A 15882-nucleotide genomic window follows, 5' to 3' on the forward strand; every position below is an offset into this window, starting at 1 on the left:
TTGTAAATAACAATGCCGTTTCTTTAAATGTTTTAAAACCGAAAACATAAACAAAAATAATGTAATGAGCAATGCCAATAGCTCTAACTTTAACAATGCCGAGACCATTGCATTGTAAATGCTTGTTTATATACAGCCCTCACTCTAGTGGTGGCATGCTTCATCATTGAGTTCACCCTGATTCCTAAAGTTCAGGGTGGGCTCAACTGTGTTCCTAGGAGCTCTTTATATATTAGTATGTCTGGGGAAGTTACGTGTAAATAAAAATTACTCATCCACTCCCAAAGTATCCCTTCTTAGCGGGGTGGATGGGAAATGATTTAATTAAGTTATAGAAGGGGCAACAAGGATACAATGGTCTTATTACCCTTATATTGCCAACATGCTTCTGCCCTACACTAATAGCCATACAAGGTCCTGGGCATAATTTAAGGCGGGTTTGTTTTACTAATACTCCCCTGGGGACATTTCTGTTCTCAGAATTTTTTTATTATGGCATGCGCATACATTTTTAGGCATGCACAGGTAGTTAATACTTGCTGGTTCAAAGGTACCCTGGCAGTGGGTATTTCCAGACCCCTCAGGGAGCGGAGGGCGATTGGCCCTGTAGTCAAACTTTTATCAAGGGTCCTTACCGTCTGTATACTTACTCCGGTCTGCTTGCACCCGGCCTATGGAGAGTTCTATCGAAAAACTGATTACTTTTTCCACTTCTCATTGAGGTGGTGTTTAGTCATGTTGCACACACCACCCTTGTTCCTTATTAGGCAGAGGGATACTCTTATGTTTGTCGTGTAATTCCAGGGAGCACCCCTGCACCTCTGCATCCCTTGTTGTACAAGATCATCTCACTACTCTTTCGGTGGGAAGGTCTTTTGACCTCCCGTACCATAGTTTAAAGATAGCTTTGCAAACCACCTCAAATTCCATAGGAAAATGTACATCAAAAAATGCAATGGTTTCTTGCAAGAATTCAAAGCTTGGAAATTGACTAGTAATAGCTATTGTTACCGCCCACCCCTGAAACAGTAGACACCCGCAGTTCAGTTAAAATACAAATATACTTTTATTTTAGGTTCTAGAGTGGAGGAGATAACGATAATTATAACAGGCCAATTTCAGCGAAACATTGTAATTATTTGTCCTAGCCATAGAATTATTTAATTTAGATATTGTCACCAAATTATATACTCAAGCAAGCACACACTGTTTTAAGCAATTTTACAGATTTTGCCACTAAATCCTCCCTTCTTAACTCATCACTTTCACCTTTCTGTCCTCTGGGGTTTGCAAAATGTTCAAATTGCCAAAAAGCCTCTTAGTAACCCCCCAGTTTAGGTTTTCACTTTTCTTCTATGCCTGTTGTAGTGGTTTTTCAAAATAGTGGGATTCTGGGGATTGAGTACATTGTCCAGGATTGAAACATGTAAAGATAAATGTACAAGTCTGTAGCAATTCTGAATGTGCAGTTGTCTAAAATTGTTTTTATTATTTTCTCTGCAATTACTGCTTGGATAGTAAGGAATCCATTACTTGTTAGTGTCTGGAAACAGTTCCAACAGTAAATCTTCTGTACTTCACGACTATCGAAACTGTTAACACCTTACAAGTATATGACAGTAAATTGTTATCCTTTATTTTGTAGTTGACCCAATTGGACATGAACATTCAAGAGCACAGGAGTGAGATAGAACAAAGTTTGATCAGAATGGAAGCTGCTCTGAAGACATCTAAATTTGAAATCAAGGATTATGTTAATCAGGTTATTAATGTTGAACTTTTTATTCTTTGCTGTTAATCTATTTGTGTTAACGTTGAGTGATCTTTTTCAGCAGCAGCATTTATTCTAACATTAAGTCATTTGGTATTGAACTTTAAAGTAAAATCTATATTTGTTTCTTTTGTAATGAACCTTTTCTTAGTTCTGTTTTTATCAAACTTTATGAGTTTTTGCGTAGAAGAAAACAGCATGTACAAACAGTATATAAGAATACAGAAAAGAAAAACACAGTCAACACGAATGCCCAATGTTGGTATTGATAATCACTTAAGGCAATGATTGAATCTGACGGGTGGAGAGGCATTGAGGGGACTCGGCACATTCAAAGAGCCCCCCTAGGCCCTAGGATGACTAGGCTGTTGATAGATCATTTGAATCTGCCAAGCCTCTGTCAAAGAGCACAACAGTTTAAAATAGTTAATGTTCATCACAAGCTCAGGCACTTGGTGAGCCCTCTGCCAGCCCCCAATTGTAGTTTTTATGAATGTCTTGAACAGCTGCCATATTTTTTCAAACTGTGCCATGTTGTAGGTGATCAATGCTGGCAGTTTCTCCATCATAAAGATGTGCCAAATTTTGCTCCAGCAGAGGCTCCCCATTGGAGCTGTTGCCTGCTTCCAGTGGTGTGCCAATGCAACTCTGCCCGCTAGCAATACTTGTGTGATGACACAGCCAACCAGCTAGCCTTAAGGTTGTCTGGTCCTCATCTAGAATGTCCTATTGTACAACCATAAGGTGCATTGAGAGAGCAACTCCTGTGATGTGTTTTATTAGACCTAGTAGATCTTCCCAATATGACTGAGCCCGTGGACAGGCCTACCAAATATGGAACACTGTGCCCCAGTGCTGACATTCCTTCCAACATTTATCAGTGGACCCAAACTGGGGTGAAGTACTATCTGGTAAGGAAGTTGTATGTGTTCTCTTTTTGGTACACATGAAAGATGTTGCCACTCTAGCCCAAATTGACTCTTTTCTCCTTGTCTAGTTTAGTCTTTAGCTCCTTTTCCCTCTTACTCATGTAGGCATGTCATACAGGGTCCAAATTTAAGTCCAGTGCCTGGTAAAGGCGTGAGATTTCTCTCCGGCATGAAGTCTGGCCAAATAGTGTCTCAAACGTGACCTCAGTGCTTGTATTCACTAAAATCTTTCCGCTCTTTGGAGAGCCAGACTTTGCATTTCTCCCAAGATCTTAGCCTGTCCTTGACAAATCAGTCTTATAGCCTACAAGGTCCAGCTCCCTCTCTGTTTAGAAATGAGATGTTAGTTTGGTCTGGCAGGAAAACAGGATTATGAGAGAGTGGAGTAAGAAAAGGCGGAAAGGTGGTAAACATCTCCAAATGTGCCAAGAGACTCTAATGTTTCAGCATTATTGGCATGGGATACAGTCTATGGCATGGTTGAAACCATAATAAATTTTGCAGTGGGTTAGACAAGTGTTCTGTAGCTATATCCAAGGAGTTTGTTTCTGCGTCTGAATCCAAGCTATTGCTTGGCAGAATCAGCAGCTTGTAAGTACCTAGGCATATCTGGTAAGTCCAGGCTACCTTTCAATGGTCTCTTAAAAGAAAATTTACTTTGCTCCTCTAGGGGATTTGCTTCCCCAAACAAGCTGTTGGAGTCTGGTTTGGCGGTCCTTTAAAAATAGTTTGGGGATTTACAGAGAGAGGATGTGGTGTAGCGGCCAGAGCGGCCGACTCAGGAGCTGGGAATCCGGGTTTGTGTCTAGGCGTCAGCTCAACATCCTGTGATTCTGGCAAATCAGTAAATCTCCACATGTCCATGGACAGCACCTCTATACCTTCACGGGTGATAAGGCGCGCTATATACATCTAAAAATTGAACTTTATTTCGACATAAAAACATATCATATAATATATAAAGTGGGAGCGATTATCTCATACAAGAATCGTGGAAGAAAATTAATTTTGATGCTACTGATTCGGACTAAGTCTAATTTTCCCCACAGGTATAGGTTTTTAAAGAGAGTGCCCATCAGGGTGGCCATATTGCAGTCATGAAGGGCACTATGAGATAGAAGCCATATACCCATATAGTATATGGATCCCCCTGTGTAATCAAATTCCGCAGACTTTCAAAATCTGTTTACCTTCTGCTGTGGGTCAGCCACGCTCATTGCTGAAGACTTGGTGTAGGTAATGTTAAATCCAGATATCTTAGCGAATACCTGTAGTTCATTTTAAAGTGCAACTATGGACTCAGCCAGATTGGTGAGGAACCATAAGACATCGTCGGCAAAGAGCTCCACCTAGTACTTCCTGCCGTCCACCTGGATGCCATTGTTGCCAGGTGTCATGATTCAGGGGCCGACGGCGCTGCTCCGAGGATAAGGACTCCAAATCCCAGCAGCCCCCGCGGCCACCCGCCGGAAGAAACGTCATCGCCCCCGGTCAAGTATAAGAGGCGCGGCAATCTGGTAGGCGGGGCCAATGATTCCCGTTCGAACTAGTGAATCCCAACGGCTACGACCAAACCCCCGCATCGTCCCGCAAATCCCTGTCTTCCATCCAGCCGGTGACCCGACGTGGATATCTCGACAACTGATCTCTCGACGACCCTGAGGAGGCAAGCAGGCTGCGGTTTTCCCGGCGCGCCTCTGCAGATCCTGAGGCACTATCTGCTCCTCCAGACTTCCCGGCGCTCCTCCGCCCCTGGATTTCCCGGGCGTGAGTGGCAGCGCCACCTACTTCTGCGGACCTCCCGGCGCTCCTCCGCCCCAGGACCTCGAGGCGTGAGTGGCAGCGCCACCCGCTCTCACAGACCTCCAGGCGCTCCTCCGCCTCCCGGATTCCCAGGCGTGAGTAGCAGCGCCCCCGACACTTTCGACGCTAACCTCAAGCAGCAGCGGCTCCTGCGCTCCTCCGCCCCCGGAGTTCCTGGGCGTGAGTGGCAGCGCCTGAGTCCGCAGGCTGTCTCAAGCCTTTCCTTGCGCCTCCCCGTGAAGGAACGAGGAGCGCGAGCGAGACCTTCTCTCTCTCTGCGTCCCCTTCGTGAAGTAACGGAGAGGGACTCACAGAGAGCAGCCATAGGGAAGACAGAAACCCCAGGTAGGGGGAAGAACGAGTTGGGGGTGTGGGGGAGGTAGAGAGGAGCCTGTGGCTTAACCCGTCTTCTTGTTTCTTCCAGGTCTCTCCCCTGCTGTCCCTTCCCGACCTTCCCTCGCCCACCTGTCTCCTCGTCCGAGGGTATTTTCACGTGCACCGGACAGGGGTCGGATGGGCGGGGGGCCCACACATAGCATCAACGTGATCCTGAGGAGAAGAAGCACTGGGACCACGACAGAATCATTGGCCCACGAATATTTCTCCTCCTGATCTCGTTGACGCAAAAACATGGCATCACTAGACAATGTAATGGCCTTGTTGACCCAGATCCAGCTTGAGTTAACGGCATCCAGAGCGGACTCAGTCGCCTTGCACGGCCGTTTGGATCGCCTGCAACGCAATCCCTTCGACGCAGGGATGCCCTCTCCTGTGGCCACGCCGCAGGTAGTGGTGGAGATGCCAGCTCACGTCCCCTTGGCCCCTCCGGAGAGGTTCCACGGGGATATCCAGAAAGTACAGGTTTTCCTCACCCAAGTACAACTCCATTTTCACTGCAAACCTAAACTGTTTGCCACGAACCAGGCCCGAGTAGCATTTCTAATCTCTTACTTAACCGGGGAAGCAGCACAATGGGCGGTCCCCTTAGTAAGACGAGACGATGCCCTTCTCTACGATTGGGACTCCTTTCGGCAGGAATTTGAGCGAACTTTCGACCGTAGAGCGGACACCTTTTCAGCCGATCATTATCTTCTCGACCTACGGCAGATCCCCTCCGATTTCCTAGGGTACATCAACAGCTTTCGCCGTTTGGTGGCAGAAACCGATTGGCCAGAGACAAAGCAGACAGCGATCTTTTATAGAGGGCTCACGGAGGAGCTGAAGGACGTGATCGCCCAGATCGACCCCCAGCCACTCACCTGCTCGGCCATGATAGAATTGGCGTCCAGGCTCGAATATCGCCTCCGGGTACGAAAAGGCGATCATAAACGAAAGGACAAGCCATCCTCACCATACGAGCCACCCCGCGTGTCGGACGCTACAGCATCCGGGCCCGTCCCCATGGAGGTAGGGACGGTGAGAGCTTCTCTGACCCTTTCAGAGCGGGACCACCGACGAAAGCAGGGCCTCTGCCTATACTGCGGGAAGAAGGGCCATTTCCTGCGCGAATGCCCGGTGCGCCCGAAGACCGGTAGGCCCCGAACGGGTCAAACAACGGCCAATCTCGTTGAGGGACCGGCGGAAAACCCCCGTGCTTGAAGGAAAGAGGAGGGACGCCTTCAAGCTGTCAGTTCATCCCTTCGCTGGAAGCCGACGTCACCCAGGAACCCGACCATGTGTTTATCACCGCTCAAGTGATGGTTGACGACTGCTCGCTGGCGGTGAGAGCCATGATCGACTCCGGGGCCACAGGATGTTTTATGGATATCGAGGAAGCAGAGAGGCTGCGAATCCCCCTCCGTTCCAAAGACGTCCCCGAAACGGTGTATGCTGTCGACGGCAAGGAGTTGGAATCCGGTCCCATTCGACAGGTCACTCCGCCCCTGTGGGTTACAATAGGGAAAGAACACGGAGAGTGGCTCACCCTGAATATCATACAAGCCCCTCGCTGCAGGATCATCCTAGGGTTACCTTGGTTACGGCTGCATGAACCGCATATACATTGGGCAACGAACACGGTTACGTTCGTTTCTCCGTTCTGCCAAACCCGTTGCCGTCTCATGAAGGAACCTCTGGGGAAGGGCGACGGAACCACGCACCATGTGGCCACTGCAGCGGAGAAGGAGGTGGTCCTCCCCGACTGCTATACACCCTATATCGGGGTCTTCGATAAGCAGCAAGCCGAAGAACTACCACCCCATCGGGAATTCGATTGCCGCATTGACCTGGTCCCAGGAGCCAGCGTTCCGTGCAGCCGGGTGTATGCTCTTACCGGTCCAGAAACCTGTCATCTCAAAGAGTACATAGACAAGTACTTGAAGCTGGGATTTATACGCCCCTCCAGCTCTCCGGCGGCGTCCCCCCTGTTTTTTATTCCGAAGGCCAACGGGGAGTTACGTTGCTGCATCGACTACCGTTCCCTTAATGCAATAACCATCAGGAATCAGTATCCCCTACCGCTCATTCCCGTCCTCTTGGAACAAGTCCGGGGAGCACGGATTTACACAAAGTTGGACCTTCGAGGGGCGTACCATCTGGTTCGGGTACGCGCGGGGGATGAGTGGAAAACAGCGTTCAAGACCCGATTCGGCCTCTTCGAGTACTTAGTGATGCCGTTCGGCCTCTGCAACGCCCCGGCCGCTTTCCAATACTTCCTCAACGAAGTATTGAGGGACTATCTGGACAAATACGTCGTGGTTTATATCGACGATATTTTGATCTTTTCGTCGGATCTCAAGGACCACGAAGAGCACGTACGATCCGTGCTGGGAGCCCTGGAACGACACCGACTATTCTGCAAACTCACAAAATGTGAGTTCCACGTAACCACCGTGGAGTTCCTTGGCGTCCTGCTCACCCCCGAAGGGCAGATCATGACCGACCAGAAGGTCAAAGCCGTGGCCGAGTGGCCACAACCGACCTCGGTGAAAGACGTGCAGAGCTTCCTCGGCTTCGCGAACTTTTACCGGAGGTTTATCCAACATTTTTCCCAAACGGTAACCCCGTTAACCAAGCTAACCCGTAAGGGAACGCCCTTCCTGTGGTCACCAGAAGCCCAGACGGCATTCGAGCAGCTCAAGACAGCGTTTACCTCCGCGCCCGTCCTTCGCCATGCCCAACCAGAGCTACCGTTCCTGGTGGAAGCCGACGCGTCAGACGAAGCAGTGGGAGCTGTTCTTTCCCAGCGCCAGCAGGATACGGGGCTGCTCCATCCAGTGGCCTTCATGTCCAGGAAACTGAGCCCGGCCGAGCTCAACTACACCATCGCGGAGAAAGAACTGCTCGCCATACGCGAAGCCTTCTTGGAGTGGCGGCATTGGTTGATGGGGGCTCGTCATCAGGTGACCGTCTACACGGACCATCGCAATCTGCAATTCTTACGGTCAGCCCGCCACCTGACGCCAAGGCAAAAGAGATGGACGCTCTTTTTTGCTGAGTATCATTTCGTGGTGACTTATCGTCCCGGGGCATTGAACAGAAAAGCCGACGCTCTCTCACGCCAAAATCCTCCATGTCTCCCTACGGTGTCTCCCGAGCAATCCATTCTCGCTCCGGATCAGGTCATAGGTAGTCTGAAGACCGAATCCTTTCTGCAGGGGGTAAAGAAAGGTATCCAAACCTTCACCTGGTCATCGTGGTTACGAAGCCACAAGGAATGGCGTCTTTTCCAGGGTATCCCCTTGTGGGGGTCCCGGGTATTAGTCCCCACATTGCAACTCCGAAAGCTCGTCTTCTCATGGTGCCATGAAGTACCCAGCGCGGGGCACATGGGAGGGACAAAAACCCTGGAGAGGGTGTTGAGACAGTTTTGGTGGCCTACTGTCCGACCTGATGTGTTGCTATGGGTGAAGAGATGTGCGGTTTGTGCCCAGATGAAACCCGACCATCAGCGACAACAAGGACTGCTGATGCCACTTCCTACCCCGATGAATGCCTGGGAACGGATTTCCATAGACTTCGTGGTGGGGCTGCCGAAGGACCAGATATGTACCGCCATTATTGTTGTCATTGACTATCTCACAAAGATGGGCCATTTCATCGCCTGTAAACAAGTCCCCTCGGCAGGGGTATTGGCGTCCCTCCTGTTGAGACACGTGGTGCGACTTCATGGACTCCCGATGGGGATCGTCTCGGATAGGGGATCGCAGTTTACTGCCCGGTTCTGGAGGGTGTGGTGTGAGCAGCTCGGCATCCATTCCTCCCTATCCACGAGCTTCCACCCCCAGACGGATGGGCAGACAGAGCGACTCAACCAAACCCTGAAACAATACCTGCGTTGCTACGCCGCTAAAGCGGCGGACTCTTGGGTTGATTTGCTCTGGGTGGCCGAGGTGGCGTATAATAATGCACAACATTCCTCAACACACCACACTCCATTCTTTCTTGCTTCCGGGTTCCACCCCCGCTTTGTTCCCTTCATTCTCCCCAGGGAGGCGGTGTCCCTTCCTGATTTGCAGACAAGACTCAGCACCATACACACTGCTCTCAAACAGGCCAGGGCCAGCTTGAGGGTAGCGAAGACTCGCTATAAAGCCCAAGCCGACAAACGGCGGAGACCCGCACCGGTGTATCGCAAGGGGGAGAAGGTATGGTTGTCCACGAAAAGCATCCGCTTCCGCTATCCCAGTGTTTTTCACCCGAAGTACATTGGACCATACCCGGTGGTGCGACATGTGAACCCGGTGGCGGTGCTACTGCGGTTGCCCCCGCATCTGCGCATCCATCCTGTGTTCCACGTGTCGTTGCTGAAACCCTCTCTGTGCCCGGTGAAGAAGCCCCCTGCGCCTGTCTGGGTACACCACGAGCAGGAGTACGTCGTTCGCCGTGTTCTGGATTCCAAACTGGTGAGGGGCAAGCTCTGGTATCTTTTGGCCTGGAAGGGATACGGCCCCGAGGAGAACTCATGGGAACCGGCGACGGCGGTACACGCGGCCCGACTGGTGGCGGCCTTCCACCGCCGTTCGCCCTCCAAGCCCGGAGGCTCCGGCGGTCCGGTGGCCGGGGTGAAGAGGGGTGTGCTGTCATGATTCAGGGGCCGACGGCGCTGCTCCGAGGATAAGGACTCCAAATCCCAGCAGCCCCCGCGGCCACCCGCCGGAAGAAACGTCATCGCCCCCGGTCAAGTATAAGAGGCGCGGCAATCTGGTAGGCGGGGCCAATGATTCCCGTTCGAACTAGTGAATCCCAACGGCTACGACCAAACCCCCGCATCGTCCCGCAAATCCCTGTCTTCCATCCAGCCGGTGACCCGACGTGGATATCTCGACAACTGATCTCTCGACGACCCTGAGGAGGCAAGCAGGCTGCGGTTTTCCCGGCGCGCCTCTGCAGATCCTGAGGCACTATCTGCTCCTCCAGACTTCCCGGCGCTCCTCCGCCCCTGGATTTCCCGGGCGTGAGTGGCAGCGCCACCTACTTCTGCGGACCTCCCGGCGCTCCTCCGCCCCAGGACCTCGAGGCGTGAGTGGCAGCGCCACCCGCTCTCACAGACCTCCAGGCGCTCCTCCGCCTCCCGGATTCCCAGGCGTGAGTAGCAGCGCCCCCGACACTTTCGACGCTAACCTCAAGCAGCAGCGGCTCCTGCGCTCCTCCGCCCCCGGAGTTCCTGGGCGTGAGTGGCAGCGCCTGAGTCCGCAGGCTGTCTCAAGCCTTTCCTTGCGCCTCCCCGTGAAGGAACGAGGAGCGCGAGCGAGACCTTCTCTCTCTCTGCGTCCCCTTCGTGAAGTAACGGAGAGGGACTCACAGAGAGCAGCCATAGGGAAGACAGAAACCCCAGGTAGGGGGAAGAACGAGTTGGGGGTGTGGGGGAGGTAGAGAGGAGCCTGTGGCTTAACCCGTCTTCTTGTTTCTTCCAGGTCTCTCCCCTGCTGTCCCTTCCCGACCTTCCCTCGCCCACCTGTCTCCTCGTCCGAGGGTATTTTCACGTGCACCGGACAGGGGTCGGATGGGCGGGGGGCCCACACATAGCATCAACGTGATCCTGAGGAGAAGAAGCACTGGGACCACGACACCAGGATTGTCTATATTTCTTTGTATGAGAGGTTCCCTTGCTAAGGCAAATATTAATGGCAAATGGGGGGCATCCCTGCCATGTTCCTTGGTCCTAAAGAGGTCTGAATGAGGACCTTTCGGATATATCCCTATCCCACCCAATTGAAGTCCTTCTCAGCATCTCCCAAGGGAAGGACCATTGGTATGTTCTGCATTGTGGGTACATCTGTCAGACTAACCCCTAATTGTGTATAGTCCTTGGTGTATCGGCACCGAATGAAGCCAGATTGTAAGGCTGAAATCATATCTGGCCAAACTGTGTTCGGTCTTGAGAGGAGAACTTTAGTAAAAACATATTTACTCAACTGCAATGCTGGGAAGTCCTCTTCTTCTTCTTTGAACATGACGCAGAGGTATCTCGGCAGTCTTTCTGACCAACTGTTGCCTCCCTACCACTTAATCAAAACTCATCAGTGACAAATGTAGGAATTATATTTGATGGACAACTATTGTTTTGCTCCCAAGTCAACACAGTGGTGGGCACCTGTTTCGCCTTTTTGCGTATGTTGCAAAAGTTTTAGTATCTTCTGTCCTTTGCGGCATTATAACAAGTGATCCGAGCCCTGTTCACAGTAAGATTGGACTACGGGAATGAACTCTACTTAGGCCTACCTGTCTATCTGATTGATAGGCTGAAGCTAGTCCAGCTGCGCAAACGATTTTTAGGTTACCTCGTAATTCCCACGTATCACAGCTTCTTCTCAATCTTTACTGGCTCCCGATCACAAACAGAATCGCTTTAAGATCTTGCTTCTCACCCAGAAAGCCTTATACAGAACTGGCCCGTGTTACTTGCGTGCTAGAATTAAGTTTTATACTCTCCAAAGAAACCTGCACTCTTCCAACCCATCCATGTCTTGCCAAAGTTCCACGGTTTGAGAAGGCAATGTCAGGGGGCAGATCTTTCTCTGTCCTGGACCCCTCTCTGTGGAATACACTTCCTCTGGAACTCAGATGCATCAAGGCTACCCCCCTTATTCCAGAAAAAACTCAAAACATGGCTCTTCCCTAAATTCTAAGTCCTTATCCCCATTCTCCTTTAGTTTATTCCTTTCCTCTGCATTAGCGCCAGGACACTCCTTGGAGTAACAGTCGCGCTCTAGAAATATTATACATACATATTTTTGGTAAAAGCAAATGCGTGGTAAATATAAACCCAAAATCTAAATATATGTATAGATAGATATATAGATAGATATTCCTTCAAATCCTTATCACAGGTACGAAACAGGTGCCAACGCTTCAAATAGAAACAGCAAACATTGCGTTGTATGCTTCAGCGGTTAGAATTTATTTTTATTGCGTGCCACCAAAATTCCACTATATATATATATATATATATATATATATATATATATATATATATATATATATATATATATATATATATATATATAAATGTAAATTCGTCTCTAATGCTGCTGCCTTGGTTAGGAAGACGAAAGAACGGACCCAAAACTTTGGTGCCAATCACTGAGATTTTATTTCATATTTTTCTGTACCAGTCCGCCATGACGCGTTTCAGCCCCCACTCGGGCCTTGATCACATAGAAACAGCAAACATTGCGTTGTATGCTTCAGCGGTTAGAATTTATTTTTATTGCGTGCCACCAAAATTCCAATATATATATATATATATATATATATATATATATATATATATATATATATATATATATATATTCACTTAAAAAACCATAGGTTTCACACACGTTCTAGTTAGAAATTAGCATTTAAAAAACCTTGCAAATTCACTTAAAAAACCATAGGTTTCACACAGGTTATAGTTAGGTGGACATTTCACTCGTAAAAAACCAATGAAATTCCCCCGTTATAGTTAGTTCAGGAGATCAATGATGGTCTAACTGAAGTCAATAAAAGTAAACAAAAAATATACACCTCTAATTCTAATTTTAGACACGTACCTCTAAGCCATTTCCCCACTGAGATAGACCTAGCCACCATTGTGATATTGCTGAAAACTGGTAAACCAACAGACCAATGTGCCTCTTACTGGTCTATCTCTTTCATCAATCCTAAAGTTAAGTTATTTGTGAAGGTGCTGGTGAGACGGAGCACCCATGTTCTGACCCGGCTAGTCCACCCAGACCGGTGAGGCTTTATACCCCATCGCAGCACAAGACATTGCATTAGGAGGTTTCATCTTGCCCTGGCCCGCTTCCTGACGCTGCCCTGAGCCACTGCACTAATGCTTCTTGACTTGGAAAAATCCTTTGATTCGTTGGACTGGGTCTTACAGGAGGTCTTTGTTAAACTGGGCGTTTTTGCTCGATCCCAATCCCATATCCATGTCTTATATGCCAAGCCGCAAGTGTGGGCAAACTGGGTGGTTTCCCCCATATTTTAGATCCAACAGGGTATGAAACCGGGCTGTCCCATCTTCTGTTTACCCTGGCGATTGAGCCCTTAGCAACTGGGATACGATGTGACATCAAGGTCGGGGGCTTTGATTGAGGAATGGCCCTAGAGGACCGGATAGCACTATATCTGATGATGTCCTCTTATTTATGGCCTGCCCGGAGACCAGACACGCCTAAAGGTGAACTGGTCAAATCACTACTGTTACCTCTGCGGGGAGAAGGGACACGAAATTTGGCACCCATGCCTCTCCATCAAACACTTATGATACCTGGGAATCTAAATGACCCGAGAACCAGACCTGGTGTGGTGTCTCAAACCTAGACCCCCTAGCCCGGTCAGTTCAGGAAAACTTGATGGATACACCAAACTGCCACCTAACCTGTTGAGGAGGGTAGTCCTATATAAAATGATGTTCCTTCCATGCCTACTGTACGCCATCCAGAATTACCCCTTTGCCATCCCAAATAACGAATTTGACGGCATAAATGCTTAAGCTGGTAAATATATATGGGCCAGTAAGCCCCCCAGAATCTCCATGGCCAAATATGTAATATCCACATTCGTTGGTGGCCTGGCCATGGCCAAGGTTCGTCTCCATTACTGGGCTGCACATACACTGTTATTAAATGATTGGGTGACCCTGCCTTCAGAATGGAGGTCTTACTGATTGATACAAACAACCTCACAGTTATGTTAAATGGGACGTCAATACTGTGGGCCCTCCCAGAACTGACCAGAGGGGTGATCCAGGCCTGGGGGGCCGCACTGCGATGGACGAGATGGGACCCCAGGGTGAAGATGGAAACCCCGCTTTGGACAGGTAGATGGCTGAACCAGCTGTCACAGCAAGAGGACTTTAAGGGCTGCGATAGAATAGGTGGGTCGACACTGGGTAATGTGTGGGAGGGCAATCACATGCATTTCTTTCTTTCAAACCGATTTCTCACTCCTCAAATCTCAATTCTACCACTACCTACAGCTCAGACACTCCCTAGCTGGCCACAGAGAGGCCCTTGTGGCTCCACCAGATGACAACTTCCTGGAGGCACGACTACTCCTGGGTCCAATAGAGAGAGAGTGCATTTCACAGGTGTACAGAGCACTGGTCAACCACTCGCTTTGTAGCCTATCACATCTGAGAGCTCGTGGGAGGGCTGGCTAGGTCATCTTGAGGATGCAGATTGGAGAGGCAATATCAGCTAGAATTGTCCTCATCCAAATGAATCACTTACACTGTACATATTTCACACCCAGGCGGCTGTGGAAGGTGAAAAGGCTCTTGGAACCCACCTGCACTAGATGCCATGATGTCATTTGAGATGTTTTCCATATAATGTGGGGATGCCCTCCTATTCAACAATGCTGGATCTTCATCTTTCGAGCGCTTTCATAGGTCCTGGGCCAGCAGATTGAGGCTTCACCTAAAGTCGCTTTACTTGGTATACTAGATGATTTGGGCGGCTCTAGGGGCGAACGAATCCTAGCGGGATTGGAGGCTCCATTAGCGAAAAGAGACATACAAATATTGGAAGAAGCCTGGGCCCTCATCACTGAGAGATGGAGTGGGGGCATGGGCCAATGTGCAAAGTTGAAGAAACCTATTTATATAACACAAGATTGACCAAAAAAACATGTTAAGTTGGGGGGGGGTGGGGGGGGGTTGTCCTACTACGGACTGGGTGGGGATTGAGCCTAAGATGAGACGGAAGAAACAGCTGTGCTCAGAGATTTATATGTTTTTTTAAGGGTTCCCTGCGAGAACCAGCAATGGATGTGCTTTCTTTGTATTTTTACTAAAAAAAACAAAAAAAACCTATAAAAAGTGTTCTTAAAAAAAAAAGTTATAAAAGTGTGACCGGTTGTCATGCAGCCTGACTCCAGCCCAGTGTTTTTACTGTGTAGCTGCTATCAGCGGCTCTGCTGCTGCGTACCAGCTCCATTATCTTTTTGGTTCTGCTCCTGTGCCAGAGCAGGTTGCCCTCAGGATATTCATGATGATGGTGAAATAAGGAAGAAAGTGCCTAATTTTCAATGATGGTTTGGAGGGCTACTAAGGTATTCAAATTACTCGAGGCCTCCATTTAAACTGAAAACAAACGTTTTGACAGAAATTCTGCTCTGTGGCCTGGGCCAGCAGCATCTGGGCTCCTACTATCATTTAAAGATGCTATCAGATCAAAGCTATTTTCTTGCCCACTCGTTAGCGAGCAGGTGGCCAGATGTGATAGGCTGGAGCCCGATAATCAGGATTTTCTCATCAAGTATCTTACTCTGGGGAGTTTCCTTTTTACAGACCTCAACCAGTAAGGTTAACCCCAATTTCCATCTAACCAGTCCTCTGGATAGAGAATCCAAAAACATGTATGCCTTTGGTAAGTATGTGTTTTCTTTTGCCAGCCTGGCACTGTGATCCGTAAACGCAGTCATGCTATTGGGCTGATATACACCTGCACTATGGACATTAGCAGCAAGATTTTGCCAGCTGTTCTGGAGGATCTTAGGGCCTCATTTGCTCAGACGATCCATGACAGGAAGGACACTGCCAAGAATGTTCTGCATGCCAGTTTGGAAGCCAAGCACTTTATTGCTGGACATTCTGTACAAGTAGTAGTATTCTTCATAGAAAAGGCTGGATGAGGTCCACTGGATTCTCCCGCAGTCTACAGGCATTGCTAATGGTTATGCCCTTGATGGGTCATTTCTCTTTGGCAAGAAGGTGGATTCCACTTTGGAATGCTCTAAAGACAGAAGAGCTACAGTGCGTTCCTTGGGGCTTTGACCCCTGCAAAATAGTTACTGAATTACTGCACCAGTCCCAGAAATGTAGGTTGTATTCCAGGGGGTTGGTTTTTAGCCAGAGATTCCCTTCCTAGCCAGTGATGCAGCAGACAACACAGTTCTTGGGGTTGCGGGCACTGAACCAGCACACCACGAGGAGGCTAGCAG

General features: G+C 49.1%; 1 protein-coding gene across 3 annotated transcripts in view; it reads left to right on the forward strand.

The window, feature by feature from the left end:
• CCDC18 (coiled-coil domain containing 18) overlaps positions 1 to 15882 on the forward strand; it is a 1105805-nt gene that overhangs the window by 753908 nt on the left and 336015 nt on the right. For all 3 annotated transcript variants that reach the window (XM_085602201.1, XM_085602202.1, XM_085602203.1), the window contains one exon: positions 1646 to 1762. In XM_085602201.1, coding sequence (XP_085458327.1) covers positions 1646 to 1762 — 117 coding nt within the window. The remainder of the gene's footprint in view (positions 1 to 1645; positions 1763 to 15882) is intronic.

The sequence above is a fragment of the Triturus cristatus genome, chromosome 4_2 (assembly GCF_964204655.1).
Source record: "Triturus cristatus chromosome 4_2, aTriCri1.1, whole genome shotgun sequence".
NCBI classification, from domain to species: Eukaryota; Metazoa; Chordata; class Amphibia; order Caudata; family Salamandridae; genus Triturus; species Triturus cristatus.